Genomic DNA, 17343 nt, shown 5'->3' with positions numbered 1-17343 from the left:
AAAAAAAAAAAAAAAAGATTTCACTGTAAGATCTTTGTATGAGAAGATGTGTGATGTGTGACTTGAAGTCGATCTTAGCTTTGCTGAGCATGCAAAGACCTGGTTGCTTGAGAGTCTTCTAAACTCCACCAGCAGTCCTGTGGCTAAGGGGATGCAACGTATAGTGCGGATGTATTTAATATGTGGCTCTCACTGATTGATGCCGGGGGTTAATTTACTTAAATTAAGACCCATGATGAACTAGATGATGAGCAGATGGTATACATCTTGTCCAGGACCCGTGCCTTGGTCCTGGCTCACTCTGTATAGCTTATGTCTGTCTGTGAATGCTGCATCCTGTCCATTGTCCCCACTGGAATGGCCTCACTGCAATGCCATCTGCTCTGTCGTTTGTGACCAGACTAATTTTCTGGATGTGGCAGGTGCCTCTGAGGTGTTTGTTGAGTGAATGAAGGCGGCTTTCTGACCTTACCTTACTGTTTCTCCCAGCCAGTCTGAGACAGTGATTTGGGTCTGCTGGGTGCCAAGCACCAGCTGCTGTTCAGTACCTCACGTCTCATTAAACACCAGCTGTGTTGGTCTCAGGCAGCTCTTGGGACCTCATTTTCTTCTTGAAAAAGGTTAGGCATTGTGTTCCATATCTGTGGCCAGTGTGTGGGGGGCCAAGGTTCTCATTCTACTTTTGGCAGGTTTTGAAATTCGTTCTGACTTGGGAAGACCCAGGGTCCAATAGCACTAGTAAGCTTCACTCTTGAGCAGGATTGGTGCTCGTGCCTGCATCTTAGCCCTTGAGCTGTGTGTGTGTGTGTGTGTGTGTGTTGACAACAACAAAATCCAATAACAAATAAGCAACCCCTTCCCCCAGAAAAGCAAAACATCCAAACCTCACACCTAGGAAAGACAGGCTTGTACTTTGAAATTGGGGCTGGGGCCTGGTAGCATTGCTTAGCAGGAAAAGCACATACCATGCAAACCTAGTGCTCTAAGTTTGATCCTGAAATACATACAAAGGGAGGGGGGGGAGAACTGACTCCCAAGTTGTCTCTGGCCACATGTATGTTGTGGCACATGTGAGTTCTTCCCCCATCACACACTTGTGTATGCACAATAAGTCGAATTTTAAAAATAGGTTGGGGTTGGGGGTCCTGAGAGAAAAGTGTCACCTTTCTACCACGACTGTACATGCGACAGTAAAACTGTGGGGGAGGTTCTGTGAGCTCAGACATGGACACATTTATACCCAGTCTCTCCTTCTAACAGGTTCTTCACTTGTGAGGTAGAGCCCTAATGGGCATGTGCTGTTGGAATAGCATTCTCATACACTATATGAAGGCTCTCTTTGTATTCTTTTATGCTGATGTCTGTCCAGTAGCTGAGGACCGTCCAGATGTTGGTATTGTTGTTCTTATGCACCATCACCTGCTGGGCTTTTTTCAGGAATGGAGGGTAGAACTTCCAGGCAGAGATGAGGACTCTGGGAGAAGAATTGAAGAGGCAGGAAGACTCACCAGTGGGATGCAGAGGAGGTCTGACGTGCCTGGAGGCACACAGAGGGTTCCAGAAAGTCCGGCAATAAGCAGGCCCTGTAGTAGTTTTGTGTGCTCCTCTGAGAGTGACAAAAATGTTTTGACCCAAGCCCTAATTTAGATTCTGAGCCTGACTTTTCCAGGAAGTCTTAATAGAGACTTAGGTTAAGTTGCAGCAAATTCCCAATTGTTCAGCTTTTAAGAAGAACGAAGCTGGGGTTTCCCAAATCGAACATGTGCTTCTAAACCTGCCAGCCAGCCCACCTAGAGATTGAGTGGGCAAAGGTCCCAGTGCATGCTCTCGACCCCAGCCCTGGACACTTCTGTGTTTCTCTTTAGAGTACAACATACTAAAGTGTCATAACTGTGCTCCTTTGCCCTGGCATGCCAGCATTGGTTGCATGCACGTTAGAGCTGTCATAAAGCCAGAACGGGATCATTAGGACGAGTTACACTTAGTACAATTCGTGAAGGCAGCTGTGCTTGCCTCTACCCTGCAGAGTACAGGATGAAAAAGGTAATGTGGCAAACACACAGAGAAAGGCAGTGATTGGTCAGCAGTCCTCAGTGTATGGGAGCTGGGAATCAAATAAGCCAGAGGTATAGGGAGTAGAAGTGGCAGCACTGAGACAAAGCCAGTGCATGGGACATGCGTGCTGTTGACTCGTGAGCATGGCTTGCAGTGCTCCAGGGGCCCAGTCTGCCGGCTTGCGGTGCTTATTGGGAAGCTGAAGTTACCTGATTATTAGCAACTGCCCGAGGGGCAGGGCTGCTGAAAACAGGTTCTGAATATGGAAGAGATTTGAAAACTATCGTGACAATTCTGACAGCAGGTATCGCCATTCTTTGAGAGCTCTGCCTGTTCAGAGCACCAGTTTCTACACCCCTCCCTCAGCAGCAAGATGAGGAATCCTGTGCCATCTGGGTAGCAAGCTGCCCGTGCCCTTGTTTGAAGGCAGTGTGCATCTTAATCCCAGAAATCATAGGTCTGAAAGTTTAAAACTCTGAATATTGAAATCCTGGAAACTGAATTCCAAAAGCAATTCCCTCGGAGAAGAGGTAGAAACCCAAATTCTCTGAAAGGATTGCTCATGCAAAACAGCAGGGTCTAAAATGCCAGTTTTGCAGGTTGCTTTTTTTTTTTTTTTTTTTTTTTTTTTTTTTTTGTCTGCAGTGGTGTTTCTCCAAGCTAATGACATTTAGAAGCTTTTAAGGAACTCAAGTGGATTTATCTGAAGAGGTCAGCAGTTACTAGTTGGGATACTTCTAGAAGCTGGCAACAGTGTTTCAGGCTGCTGGGTAGAACTGCTTCTGCAGCTTCTGCTTCTGCGGTTTGTCGAGTGCAGGTGGAGTAGGTACGGGAAGTACTGTCCTGGGGGCCATGCAGCAAGTGTCCCAGGGACAGCTACCACTGGGTATGGTGAGGCCTAGAAGCACTTGAGAAGGAGCAGGGACACCCAGAAAATGGGTGTGTCCCCCGCAGGAGAGCGCAGCTTGATGTGCTGTCAGCTTCTGTGGGCTACCTTCGTGGAGCTGGCCTTATTCTACTCCTGGAAAATGTCTTCCTGTCCTTCACTCTCTTTTGTCTTTTAGCTACCCAAATTGTCAGCATTTTTTTTGCAGTTTGTTGTGTTGGGGTGTGTGTGTGTGTGTGTGTGTGTGTGTGTTCGCGTGCTTTAAGATTTTATTATTTTTTGTTTTATGGGTGTAGGTGTTTTGCTTGCATCTATGTCTGAGCACCATGTTTGCAGTGCCTGCAGAGACCAAGAAAGGGTGTTAGAGCCCCTGGAACTGGAGTTACAGATGCTTGTGAGCCATATGTGGATGCTAAGTACTGAACCGAGGTCCTTTAGAAGAAGGTCAGTCAGTGCTCTTAACTGCTGAGCCATCTCTTCAGCCCCTGTGGTCTGTGCATTATCTTCAAGCCATTTTCAATTTTCAAAGTAGAAATTGTCTATAAACTTCAGATGCCCTAATTCATTTTACAAATTTCTTACAAAATTTGACCATGTGAAAGTGTCTTACTATGGTGTTGCCGATGTGTGAGATTGTGTGCATGCATGAAGAATCTTCTTAGTCCAGAAAGATATGTCCTTTCGTTTTGTTTTTCATTCATTAATTAATTTATTCACTTTTCATCTGATCACTGTCCCCCTCCTCCTGATCCCCCTGTCACATAGCTTCTCCACCCATCCCCTTCTCCTGTGAGAATGGGGAGCCCTGGCACATCAAGACACTGCAGAACTAGGTGAAAAATCTCTCCCACTGAGGCCAGACAGTGGGCAGCTTGGTTAGAGGAACAAGATCCTCAGGCAGGCAACAGATTCAGGGACAGCCCCCACTCTAGTTATTGGGGGACTCACATGAAGACCAAGCTGCACATCTGCTACATATGTGCAGGGGGCGGTTAGGTCCGGTCCATGCTTGTTCTTTGGTTGGTGGTTCAGTCTCTGGGAACCCTCAAGGGTCCAGGTTACTTGCCTCTGTTGGCTCTCTTGCGGAGTCCCTGTCCGCTTCGGGTCCCACAGTCCTTCCTCCTACTGTTCCCCAAGACTCCCTGAGCTCTGTCTAATGTTTGTGGGTCTCTGCATCAGTTTCCATTGGCTGCTGGATGGGGCCTCTCAGAAGACAGTTATGCTAGGCTCCTGTCTGCAAGCAAAGCAAAGTGAGCTGTCCTTTTGGACATCTGCATCTGTGAACATTCTTTAAAGTCTAGGCTCTTTGGATGACTGTATGCAGTGGTAACCCATCTCGGTTTGGATTAAAGATTTAGGTATCCTGGCCAGTGTTTAATATGGCCACAGTTAGGAAGCCCAGTACACAGTTATGAACCATAATGATAGCTATTCATATACTTTGCTTTTCAGCATTTTTCTGTGCACATAGGTCATCTGCTTGTGACTTAGGTGTATAATGTCCTTCATCCACTGTGATGCTTACAGTAGCATTGATGCCTATTTTGTTACACAAAGCAACACATGAAGTATTCTATTGTTTTTATGTTTTTCAAATCTCCCTCTTAAGATGTAAGTAAATTCTCGCTTCTCGGCCTTTTGGCTAAGATCAAGTGAAGATGTAAGTAAATTTCTTTCTTTCTTTCTTTTCTTTTCTTTTTTTTTTTTTAAGTATTTTATTTTCAGGATTTTAGACCTTAAGGATTTCAGATTAAAGCTTTTTTTTTTTTTTTTTTTTTTTTGGTTTTTTGAGGTAGGGTTTCTCTGTATAGCCCTGGCTGTCCTGGAACTCACTTTGTAGACCAGGCTGGCCTCGAACTCAGAAATCCCCCTGCCTCTGCCTCCCAAGTGCTGAAAGCTTTTTTTTTTTTTTTTTTTTTGAGATTATGACTCAAACTTGTTAGAAACCAGATAGACTCTATCCACCCACCCTTTAGTCCATAGATGAGACCCTGACTGACTGTTCTCTTCAGCCCCCAGGCCATTAGTCTGGATCCTGAGGTAAGCAAGAGACTGGTCATCCGAGAGGCAGTGGGCCAATCACAGAAGGTCAGAGCAGGATATGAATTAGGTGGCTGTGCAGCAGAGGAAGGCACCAAGCCCCTTGGCAGTGTGCGTGTCTTCCTGTGTAAATGGCTGTCTTTCAGGCTAAGCCGGGGGAATTGTCAGAAGAATGCCTTCCTCTGTTTAGAGAAAGGGATAGTTGTGGGTTCTCTGCTGGTGTCGAGGGACCATGTACATGTAAGACTTAACAGGAGCTTTTCTTTCAGAGCTCTTTGACATCTGTCTTGCTCGGGCCAAGGAACGGTGGCGGTCCCTCAGCACTGGAGGCTCAGAAGTGGAGAATGAAGGTACAGCTCTTCCATCACTGAGAGGCTACTCACGGCAATACTCCTCACCGGCTAGTGTGGCCTGGGGCAAAGGGACTGTTAAAAAACAAAAATGGAAAGGAAATAGCTTTTAGAAGAAATAGAAGCCCACAGCTCCTCTTGAGAGGGTTTGTGTCTCCGGCTCACAGCCAGGTGCTTCTAATTCAAGTTGCCTGGTAGCCTGGTTCATTGAGTGTTGGCTTCCAGAGGCCTCGCAGTGATCCACCGACACAGAGCAGTGCATCTGTGGCTAGGCAGTGGGACTTGTGCCGTTATGAATATGTGAACATAAGCTGTTCCTATTTTTATTTTATAAATTGACAACATCGTGTGTGTCTATCATGTACATATTTTGAAACATTTATAGCATGATAAAATGTAAGTAAAGACCTTTAAATATGTTTTTAGAAACTCAGGATTATATTTTCAGGATTTTATACTTTAGAGATTTCAATATTTAAGATGAAAGTATAAATTTAGGTAATCTATATTAGATAATACACATTACCTCACATAGATCTCTCTCTTGTTCTATCTCACCACTTATTTTCCTCATTGTTGTTGATGGTAAGTAATATCAAATCAGATGCTAGGTCCTCTTCTGTTACTGATCTGTGTCCCTTCCTTAGGGTTTGTTAATGGAAACGTACTTTACCTCTGTTCCTGTGGCCTATTTCAAGGATACAGTGTATACTTAGCTACAGCCATCATGTTGTGGGATTTCCTCCTATCTGAAAGTTTGTTACCTTTTAACCAGTATCTCCCTGGTTCCTTCCTGCTTCATCCTCCCCTGCCTCTGGTAAACCTGTTCTGTTTTCTGCTACTTGGAGTTCAACTTTTTTAGACTGCGTGTACAAATGACGTCACACAGTCCTTATCTTTCTATTTGGCACAATGCCCCTCAGCCCATCTGCTGTCCATACCTGCTACCTTTTCTTATCTGTTTCCCTGCAGACAGACAAGTAGCTTATTGAGTTTCTTGACTACCATGCATAGTGCAGAAGTGAACACGGACACGCAGTGGTCTTTGTAGATACCACTCCTTTAGTTTAGTGTCCTTTAGTTGCACAGCCAGGAGTGGGCTTGCTGGATCATGTATGTTTTGCTTTTAAGATTTTGAGGCAACATATAACATTCTCTTCAGAGATTGTTTAGGTGAAAGGCTGTCTTTGTTATGATTCCTCACTCCTGGTTCAAATACCAAATTAGATTTTGATTTTTAGATTCTAGAAAATAATCTGATGATGTTCCAGCTCATGCCATGAGGCATTTTGATCCCCAGAGTGAGAGATTCTGTACTTGCCATGCACACCTTATGAAGATGGGCACTGTAGGCAAGGCGTAATTGATCTGTACTTGGGAAACACTTCTTTCCATGTCTCATGTTATAAAGCTTCAGGGCCTGGTAATGGCCCATGTCTGTGCTGAGGCACGCAGTGACTTTTGCTTTTTTGACAGATGCTGGGTTTTCAGCAGCAGACAGAGAGGCCAGTCTGGAGCTTATTAAACTGGACATTTCTAGAACATTTCCTAATCTCTGCATTTTCCAGCAAGTAAGTGGTGGGGATTTGTCACGAGTGTGCCTTAAGTTTTATGACTACTGAGCCGCATGTATTTGTAGTCATGTTTGAAAGGTTAGTTAGGGTTTCTCGGGGAATAAAGTGGGAGTCAGGGACAATGCATCTAGATGCTTACAATGTGAACAGCTGGCTCTTCCTGAGCACACTTCTGCCTTAAAGGCAATTGGGTCTATGTAAAGTGTGCATGCCAGAGCTTTGGCAGGCAGTGCAGAGGGCTTATGGGTGGTTGTGGTCCTTGGTGCTTTTGTACTTTTAGGACTGTAGGTAACTGTGTCCATTTTGTTGGAGCCTTAGTGTGATTTCAGGGACCTGCTGAAAGGAGTCAGGAAGGAGTGCCCTGTAGCCTTGGTGTATGCAGGATGGGTGACTGAGCAGAGGTGGTGGGGTTTCTGAGATGATGAGCCATGAGGTTTGGGGATGGATTCTTATCTGGATGTTAGTGGATCTAGAAAGGCCTCTCCTCAGCCATTTGGGAACAGATGAGAGGGGGGTTGGACTTAGAGTCCTCTCTCAAGGCCTTGTGTTCTTTTGAATCAGGAGATGTGTATCCAGAGGTGACCTTTGAGGCCTCTTTCTTGTAAGCTAGGAATATCACCAGCTCTCCTTCATAATATTTCTCCATCTTTCCCCTCTCTGTTCTCACTGCTTTATTCGAGAGCCCAGACAGTGTAGGTCGCCACTGCAGCCTCCCTTACCTCTCCTGGCTGCCCTGCCCCTTTCCACTCACCTTGCCTGCTGATCCTGTTGGGATCTCCAGTCTTGCATCGTGGTTCCCAGTTTGTTAACATGCCTTGTACACAGTGGCTCACTAGGGAAGGGTGGTGTAACAAACTAGAATGAGTTGGTTAAGTGGCTGTAGAATGAACAGGCTCAGAACATTGAGTTTAGGCAGGCTTGGGGTGAATGTTGGGCTGGACAGCCTTGACAGCACAAGAGAAGCACTGTCCCCTTTTGAGGGGTGGAGAATCAGAGGTGATAATCTAGGAGGAAGGGAGCAGTCTTGTCTGTGCATACACTAGGTTTATTTACTGTAGTCCGGCAGAGAGCAGGTGCCAGGCAGAAGTACAACTGGGGCAGAGTGTTGGGACCCTATTCTGTGCAAGAATGAGTGTGGAAGACCCAGTTGTCCCTGCAGCCTCCCTAGAGGGGTTCTCAGTTTAGTGAATGCAGCACTGGTGAGGACTGCTCCTCATCCAGACCAGAATATGTGGAGGGCAGAGTTCTAGGACTCTGGATTGTGGCTGAGAAGCAGGCAGAGCATGACCTGGCCAGGCATCAGGGACTAGCCAGCTTCCAGGGCAGCGCCAGGCTGAGAACTGTGGGGACTTGGGGAGGGGCCGGTCAAGAGGAGTCTGTAGGTTCCAGTGACGGGGTTAGTGCTATCTTGGTGATTCCACAGAGCAGGGATCCCATGTCTAGGTGTGGAAGAGCTTAAGACATTGGCTACCGTGAGCTGCCAGTGAGCATATGGTGTCCCTTGTCTGCTTTGCTTCCTACTTGCATTCCCTTACTATTTCTTCTGCTCCCTGTGCCTCTGGATTGGATCAGGGGAGTAAGATGAGGACCCTGGTGGTACCTGATAGGGCTTTTATTTTCTCTTGGCTTCCTGTATCTTCGTTCATTTGGAAATGTTCCATTGAGCATCAGGGCTCTTGCCGTCAAGGCAAGGGAAAAAGTCTATATAGCTATATAGCTGTTCAGGATTTTGGCCTATGCTCAATCCCTGGGAGTACTGCTCGGACTTGGTGGCAGGTGTGGACTCAGCTGGGAGTCGTCTTCAGAATATTCCTTTCTCTCTCTGAAGGATTGTCTTTCTCCTCCTAGCTGGCTTCTGCAGACCTCAGCCCACACCTTGCAGCCCACTTCCTGGTCCTCTTGGAGGCCTTCTGCTTCCAGAATACTGGGCCTTCCCATCTCAGTGGGGATCCCTGTAGCTCCAGCTCTGAGGGGGATTAGGCAGTGCTGCTTTAAGAAGGGGCTGACTCTGGCCTCACAGATTGGGTTTGAGTACAGGCAGCTGCCTTTGTGCTAGTACTTTGGCCTCAGGTAAAACATTTAATCTCTCTGCCTCTTAATCTATTCATCTGTAACTAGGGATGACTTCCACAGCCTGACAGGGTTGTTCATAGTCCTTGACGCACAGAGGGAAGCCATCGGTGCTATACTGACTGTTCATTATCCTGGACTATATTTGAAGCTAAATGACAGTGAGGTCCACCAAAGGCTGAAGACTTTTCACTAGAGACAGCCCAGAACTGGGGCCACAGGAGTCTTTAAGGCGAGCGTGTGGTGCCTGGTCTCTTGCCTGCTGGAGAGAAGCTTCCTACCCTTTCTCATTAGCAGAGGTGAAACTAGAGATCTGAATCAAGGAAGCAAGTATGCCTCAGGCTTCCCGGCATGTTCCTGAAGGTCACACTGCTGCGGGCAACACGGCAGTGTCATGGAGCCCTAAGAGCCTATAAAGGCTCTGCAGTGGCTGAAGGCCCAGCTTTGCATTACTGGGGTCTGAGGGGGCTTCTCCTGAAACCTGGTCCCTGAATTATGCTTCTGAAGTGTTGAAATGGACAGTCCTTTGGTGCTTACATGGGAGCAGCAGATGAGCTCAGAAGAGGGGCCGTGGGAGCTCTGATCCCTTCTGGGTTCGTTGTTCTCTCAGGCTTCCTTTAAGTGAGACTTATTTGGTCAGTGGGCCCCAGAGGTTTTTAGAATCTTGGGAATAGAGAACAGTAAAGTGAAGGCTTGGGGGAACCTGAGAGTCTAGCAGAAGCGAGGTCACTCAGGAAAAGGAGCTGGCACCACTATGAGGGGATGGAATGACAAGGTGGAAAATCCTCCAAGGAAAGATGAGTATAATTTCCTCAGTCTCAGATCACATCGAACCTCTCTGTAGTCACACTAGCCCTCAGGTCAGCTCGTGGATCTGCCATCATTGTATTGTCCCTAGCCCTGCAGGTGGCCCTTCCCCCACCTCACTGTATTTTCCTTATTTGGCTCTTTGTGCTTTGAAAGTATCTCTTCTTTGATAAAGCTTTTTTTTTTTTTTTTTAAATAGGAGAGGAATGTAATAGTGTATGCTGTGCATTGTAAATCCTGCACTTGCGAGGCTGAGTCAGGATTAACGGGGTTTGGCTATTTTGGGATATACAGTGAGACCCTATCACCAACAACCAACCAAACCAAACCAAACCAAAACAAAAAGTGATCATCTGGTTCCTATCATTCCTTTGTAAGCCACCCAGAGGCACCTGTGGAGAGACTACCTAGTTATATAGCAGAAAGCATATTTATTCCTGCATTATCTGAGGCTGTGTGGTAGGTGATAGGAGCTTCAGGTGGGTCCAGCCAGTCCCTTTAGAGTGTCTCTGGCACACTAACAACAGTGTGGGGCAGCTCTGGCCTTGTCTCCTTGTTCAATTAAGTGGGGAAAGCTGACAGTTTTGTAATGAATTACAAGAGCAAATGGAGATCGTAGCAGGTTGTGGGGAGGGTGCTGGGAGAGTGCTTGAAAAGAAATGTCGTCTACTCGGAGCTAAGACTTAGAGCATGCTTTCCAAAGCTGCTGTTCTTCAAAGAGGTGCAGAGGAGACAGTGAGAGGAAGGAAAGCGAGGCACAAGGTTGAGTCTCAACAGCCTTGTCACTTGCTCTGAGGAGTCCTGGCCACCTGACTTACCTACTGAACTTGAATGGAGCATGACTTTATAACAGGGGCAAAGGCAGGGTATTTCTCGAGGGTCTTGTGCACAGCTGACCCTTCAGCTTTTGTAGAGCAGCTTCATAGAGAGAATTGCAGACTTCTCCATTAACAGCAAGTTACTAGCTCATTTATTAATTGCGTAATGCATCTAGAGCTGCCAGCATAGTGCTCAGCAGAGTCCCTCGTGCGTGACCAGCAGGGTGACAGTAGCAAAAGTAGCAGCAGTGTTCCTAGACGCAGTTCTGAGACTAACAGTACTCATGCATGTGTTGATCTTGTGTGTCAATCCTTTTAGGGTGGTCCATATCATGACATGTTGCACAGTATTTTGGGCGCTTATACTTGTTACCGGCCGGATGTGGGTTATGTAAGTGATGTTTTCCAGTTTTGTTTTTTATGATGTTATTATCTATAAAGAAAGTCAAAACATTGCCCATCTTTTATATTGAATGTCACTGTGGCTTTTTGAGGAGTATGAAAAATCTTGAGATGAATAAGTTGGTTCAGTGTCCTTGGACAAGTTGGGCTGATGCAGCTGCTCTGTGGCATGCGTCGCATTTTAACTAGATGTGATGGTCACTTTTTGCATGTGATTTACCCCTGACATTAGATAGAAGAGGCTTTACCATTAAACATGTTTCTAAAGTGTGCTGCCGCTATTCCTGTGGTTTAACAGATGTATATGTGTGCATGGTCTTAAGCCTGCTAAATTCATATGTGTGACCACAGCACCACACCCAGCATGGCACATACCAGAGGGCAATATTTCAGATGCCAAAGGCCTATGGTAGGGTTGGCTTAAGGTTTTCCATTAGGAGGGGGTAGGGGATGGAGGGGAAGCAGGTAGTAATGGCCGCAGCTGTGGCTCTGTGGAGGGTGGGTCTGGTCTGACGGGTTTATTTAGGTGGTAGAAGGGTAGCTGTGTGGGCCTTTTTAGTGAGAAGGTGTTTGATTCCTCATGATAAGTAAAAGCTGCTTTGACCTTTTGGCCACATTAGCTAACATCACCTTTCTCTCCTTCCTCAGGTCCAGGGCATGTCCTTTATCGCTGCAGTGTTGATCTTGAACCTTGATACTGCAGATGCCTTTATTGCTTTTTCTAATCTTTTGAATAAACCCTGTCAAATGGCGTTTTTCCGAGTGGACCATGGCCTTGTGAGTATGCTCTTTGTATATCCTAGTACCATGACTTTATGCAGCAAGAACTAGCCAATCATTCTGTCTTTTCAAGGCCTGAAATGCATGTTCCCTTTCTAATGGGCTGTTTATAATGAGTTCACGTGCTCCCATCGCCTCTCGCATGCACAGATTAATGCACTCTCCTGGAAAGAGTGTCTGGAACACCGTACTCTTTGTGAGGGTGGACGGTGACTTCTGTGCATGCACATGCTCTGTGGGTTAGGGAGATACAACAGCAGCGGTCTCAGCTCTGTTGAGTAGAGGGCCGGGGCTGATTTACACTGCTGCTCACTGTCACAGTGAGCTGTGTGCACAGGAGTAAGGTGTGCTCCTGACCAACGGGGCAGTGCTTCAGTATGCTGTGCACATAGATGGCCTTTACCACTGGTGGCCTTTAAGAACCTCCCCCACAAACTTCACAGCTGCAGGGACAGACTGAGGAGAGAAGTGGCTTGTCTGAGGCATATCTGGTACGTGGGAGAGCTGAGGTTTGAATCCACTTCAGGTCCCAAACCTTGTTCTTTCTGTGAGAAAACTCACTAATCCATCAGCTTCTAAGTTGGCGTTGCTTTGAATTCCCGTTCATTACCACTTGTCTGTCCAGACCCCAAGTCTCTGATGATACATGTCAGCTGGGCACTTCTTCCTCAAATGACTCTTGTTCTCAAGCTGCTGCTCACTCTGGCTGTTAGGGGAGTGTCGGCTATGGCCCTACAGGAAGATTATTTGGTATTCCATTTCTGTAGCTGAGAGTGGCTTTGGTACAAAGTTCTTGTAAGAATTGGTTCTGAGAAAAGTCATAATTGTGAAGAAAGCATTATATAGAGAGATTGTTATTACCTAAGTATTTATAGTTGTAAATATTAGAAGGGTTTAAAATGGAGTAAGGGGAAATGGGTGGTAAGTAAATCTGCCAAGACCCCCCAGTGCAGCTGTGTCACACTGCTTTCCTATTAGGAATGGGAAAGACACCTAGGGCTGCAGTCACTCTGTATCATAGTAGGGAATTAATCTCATAACCACCATCACTTATAGGCAGGACCTTCATGAATTGGCGTTTTTGTCATAGTTTTGTTAAATATTTTGAGGCCAGGTCTTACTGTGTGGCCCAGGCTAGCCTCAAACTCCTGGTCCCCTGCTGTCGTCTCCCAACTTGTGGGATACGGGGCGCACCCCAGGCCTGGCTTGCCTTGTTTTGGTGCTTTAAGTTCTCTTAACTGAGTAGTTACAGGAATTCCTTTCACAAGCAGATGAAAACTTTCTAAGAAAAGGAGTGGCGTCTTTAGGAGAGATTCACACCCTGAATAGCTTATTGCTGCTAACTTACTGACTTACTGTCTACATTAGTCCTGGCTATCAATTTAATTTGTTTGGTTTTGGAAAAAGGTCTTATTTGATAAGCCAGCTGGCCTTGGATGCAGAAGCCCGCTGTCTCAGGCTCCCGACTGCCAGAGCTATAGGTGTGCGCCATCCATCCCGCCACACTCCTAACTTTTCCCATTCTCTGTAGAGTCAGACGATACCTGCTTCGGCCAGTTTGAGCTTTTTCTCTTGAATACAGACTGAAGAGAGGGAGAAGCAGCAGGTGCTGCTGAGTGGGACCTTTGCTCTGGGCAGCACTGGCGACTGTCAGGCCAGGTGACTGCTGTGGGCTTTCCTGCTCACTGGAGGCCTCTACACACAAGTATCTCTAGACGTTGCCTCCTGTCCCTGCGCACTACAGTGTAGTCCTTTCAGGAAAATGAGTAAAACGTCAGGGCTGGGCTCCACCTCTGCCCCTGGTGGACTTGTAGAGCAGACCCCCAGCCCAGGCGTGGCTGCTCCCGCCCAGCAGGAGCTCTTCCTTTATGTTGGTTGCAACACACTGTCTCTCCCCTGATGCTGCTTTCTTTCTTTTCTTACAAAGCATGTACGAGCCTAGCCTCTTTCTGCTTTCTCCTTGTGGGGTCTTTCTTCACAGTGGTCAAGGCCTGCATGTTTAAGCTGGTGCTATGTTGTCCTTCCCTCATACTCTAGTCTCTAGACTCTCCCTCTGGAGGTGCTTGCCCTAGGCAGCAGGCAGCCTTGCTTTCCCAGCTGTCCCACACAGCGCTCCTGCGGCTTTCATGCATTCCAGGGCGTGGTTCAAGTCCCAGCTCTATCCTGACTGGTACTTTGCTCCTGTGTGACAAGTTAAGCGCCTGCTGTTGTCTCCCCTGTAACTAGAAGAAATGATGGGATATGGACAGAGCTGCCCTGGGAAGCTGAGAGGCAGTTATACTTATCTGCATGCTACCTGGATAACAATTATTTATATTCTAAGTGTGCAAAGCTCTTGTGGATTGGAAAATCATGCTGACGACTAGTTTATTAGTGTGTTTAACATTGTCTCCTAGATGTTGACTTACTTTGCTGCATTTGAGGTATTCTTTGAAGAAAACTTGCCGAAATTGTTTGCGCATTTCAAGAAAAACAACTTAACTGCAGACATCTACCTAATCGATTGGTAAGACTCGGCTTTTCTGGTTTCCAGAGTGCTTGTCATCCCTGCTTGCTTCCTGTTGTCACTGCCAGCTTCTTGGAGGACTCATCTGAGTTCCCTTCTCCTGCTTCCCAGTGCCCCTCTGTTTTGAACACCTATTGTTTATTCTCCAGGCTCTTTGTCATAGTCTGTGACTTGACTGGCCTTAAGAACCTATTAGTTCTTAAAGCACCATTGCCAATCCATTAAATAAGATGTCTCTGGGCAGCAAGTCTGCCAGACCTTTTACAAGAAGTCCACTATGTAATATGGGGGCTTGAGTAAGTGTGGCAGGGAGAAGCGGCATGTGGTCCTCAGCTTTGGATACCACCCAGCTGCAGAGACTGAGAGAGAGGAGGCAGTGCACCTCAATGTAGGCTCAGGGAGGTGTGGGGAACCACGTGTGGGGCCTCAGAACAGCAGAGCAGCTAGGCTGATGGTGTTGGGGACATTGCAGAAGGATAAGGATAAGGGTGGGGAGTTTGGGAAGCCAGAACATCTGGGTCTCAGAGGCCAAGCTGTGGGCCCTAGGACATGAGGCAATTTGTGCTTGTTGTCTAAGTCAGCTTGAAGCAGCTTGGGAGGCAGGAGTTCCTGGGTGAGAGCTCAGAAAGGAAAGCAGGGGTGGTGGGAATTAGGGAGAGGAGTTATTGGCAGGTTTTAGGATGTGTTGTGGACCTGCCAGGGGATCTTGGTGCTGATGAGGGTGCTCTGATGAGGGATTGCTGGTGTCAGTGGCTGATAGCTGAAACACAGAGGGGCCAGATTTGACTTTGAGCATGAGAATTTTGAGGGGCCTCTGGAAGACTTGAGATAGACGTTTCCAGAGAGCTGTAAGTAGGAGGCCTCAGAATTATGAGCATAAGAAGTAGATCAGCTAAGTCTTTGTAGAGAAAAGTTGTGTCATCCTCAAGGTTACCAGGTTGAGGGCCAGGTGACAGGCCTGGACCTGAGTGCTGCAGGGGACAGTTGTCATGTGGTGGAATAATGTGCCTCAGCAACCCTGGGTCGCATCCGGGCATTACATACTGCACCATGCTCTGCAAGGACCAGGGAAGCTCTCTAATCATGCTCCAGCAGAGACCATGATCATTGGCTTTTCAGGGTGACTAGAGTAGTCTTGGAAAAGGGGCTCTTTGGGGGAGAGATGTTACTTGGCCAGAAGGCCCATGTGGACCACAGCACTAACTCAGAGAGGTAAAATAAGCTTGTTAGCTACTCGGGACAGAGTGCTGGCTGGTTTGGGTTTCTCCTCATTTCTTTCTTCAGGGGGCAAGAGAACTTCTAGAAGATAACTCTAAATGCTGACAAAGTCTAGGCCAAACCACTTGATAGAGCAGACCTGCGTACATCCTTGGGAATGAGTGCCAGCTATCCATTGTGTGCCTCGTGCCTTAAGCTGGAGACTGTTCTGGGTTCGACTTGATGTATGAGGGTTTGGTGGTTGCACTTGCAGCAGAAGCCACTGGAGCTGATGTTGCTGTAGACTTTAAACACCAACCTTGGATTGGCTTCCATTTAGGATTCTCTGCTGTCCCATCTGCCAGTCCTACATATAAATGTTTCGGATGCCCTTTTAAAAGGATACCCTTGCTTAACAGATGATTTCCCCCCTCTCTTAACAAACATTTTGAGTGTACAGGTGGATTCTTGCTGTCCTAATTTATCTATATTTGACTCTCACCCCGGAGACTGTGAGTTTTGCTGACTTAGAGCAGAGAACAAGCATCACTGAGAGGCAGACCCTCCGCACAGCCAGAGCCTAGATAGCTACCTGGTCTTAGAGAAGCCTTGCACAGGAACCTTAGAGTCTAGGTTGAGGGTTCAGATATCTTTCTAACTGTGACTTACAGAATGCTCCATGGCAGGACACTAGAGGGTGACAGTAGAACATTAACTTGTGTGTGTTGAGACAGAGGCTCCATGAATCAGAACCACCATGACAATGTGGACAGGGTTCTGAAATGTTTTGTTCTGTGGATCATGGTCTACTCTCACTGACAATGGTGGTTGTGGCCCGAAAGTCATGGCCTAAAGGGCAGCTTTATTTGCTCCTGTCCCAGCCTTCAAGACTGTGGGTCTAGGGTGTCCACAGGAAAGGAACCTTGACTGGGTTTTCCTTCTGAGACCTTCACCATGATGTGGCTGAGACCTGAGGCCTTCTGGGTACTGTGCTTCCTGAGAGTGTGTGCCCTGTTCCTGATGTCATGCTCTCTCTTTCTGGAATAAGGGCCAAGTAGGATACCCACTGTGTATGCAGTCCCCATGCTGGGCTAGGTACACAGGAAGGCTCTGGGAATGCTGTGCTAAAGTTGAACCACGTTCAGGGAGTGCCTTCTGTTATCCTTACTCTCCTAGTCGTCTGTAGAAAGCCCTGTTGGCTCTCAGTGGGTGCTGATGGTCAGGGCAAGTTTTACTCACTGGAGCCTGCCTTGTGAAAAATACTCAATGCTTTGTCCCTGAAGCTTTCTCACCCAGTGTTACTCTCTAGTGTGTGTACTGTGTAGTGTGACTCTAGAGCCTTTTTCCTGTTGTGTCCTGCCACGTCCTCAGGCTACATCCACATTCAAAATTACTGGGCCTGCCTTCATATCACTGTGCTCTGCATAGTGCATAGGATGTATGAGGAGTATCTGGGCTCAGGGATCAGCAGCTGTGCCAGCTCCTCCTCCCCTGCATGGCTGCTCTGCTGTCCTCCCTGCTACAGCACCCAAGCTCTCAAAGCATCTTATTTTTTGCCATTCCTCTTGGAGCCTCATGGTTCACTCTGTATCCTCAAGTCCTGGGCTAGACGAGGACATTTCTATTTCCAAGGGTCCCTAAAGTCATGTGTCCACTTGTCCTGCTGCACAGACTTCTCCCCTACTAGCCCTGCAGGACAGAGCTTTATGAAGCTGGAAAGGGCCCTTGTTTCTCTGTAGACTGTCTGCCTCTCTGCTGTAGATGTGAAGATCAGAGCAAGGCCCTGTCAGCTGTCTTCATTTCCTGTGGAGTTTTGAGTGTCCTGACTATCAGGAATTCAGATGCTATGGGGGAGCTG

The 17343-nt window shown here is 47.1% G+C and overlaps 1 protein-coding gene across 6 annotated transcripts in view; it reads left to right on the top strand.

Annotated features, from left to right (window-relative positions):
- The window catches only part of Tbc1d14 (TBC1 domain family member 14), a 97089-nt gene that overhangs the window by 68565 nt on the left and 11181 nt on the right, over positions 1-17343 (top strand). For 5 of the 6 annotated variants that reach the window (XM_021162241.1, XM_021162242.1, XM_021162246.2 and 2 more), the window contains 5 exons: positions 5251-5331; positions 6808-6902; positions 10920-10991; positions 11651-11779; positions 14179-14288. In XM_021162241.1, the coding sequence (XP_021017900.1) occupies positions 5251-5331; positions 6808-6902; positions 10920-10991; positions 11651-11779; positions 14179-14288 (487 nt within the window). The remainder of the gene's footprint in view (positions 1-5250; positions 5332-6807; positions 6903-10919; positions 10992-11650; positions 11780-14178; positions 14289-17343) is intronic. The other variant, XM_021162244.2, reaches the window with a different exon arrangement.

Source organism: Mus caroli, chromosome 5 (assembly GCF_900094665.2).
Source record: "Mus caroli chromosome 5, CAROLI_EIJ_v1.1, whole genome shotgun sequence".
NCBI lineage: Eukaryota > Metazoa > Chordata > Mammalia > Rodentia > Muridae > Mus > Mus caroli.
Note: the sequence above shows the minus strand (reverse complement) of the source record. Positions and strands in the feature narration are given on the sequence as shown.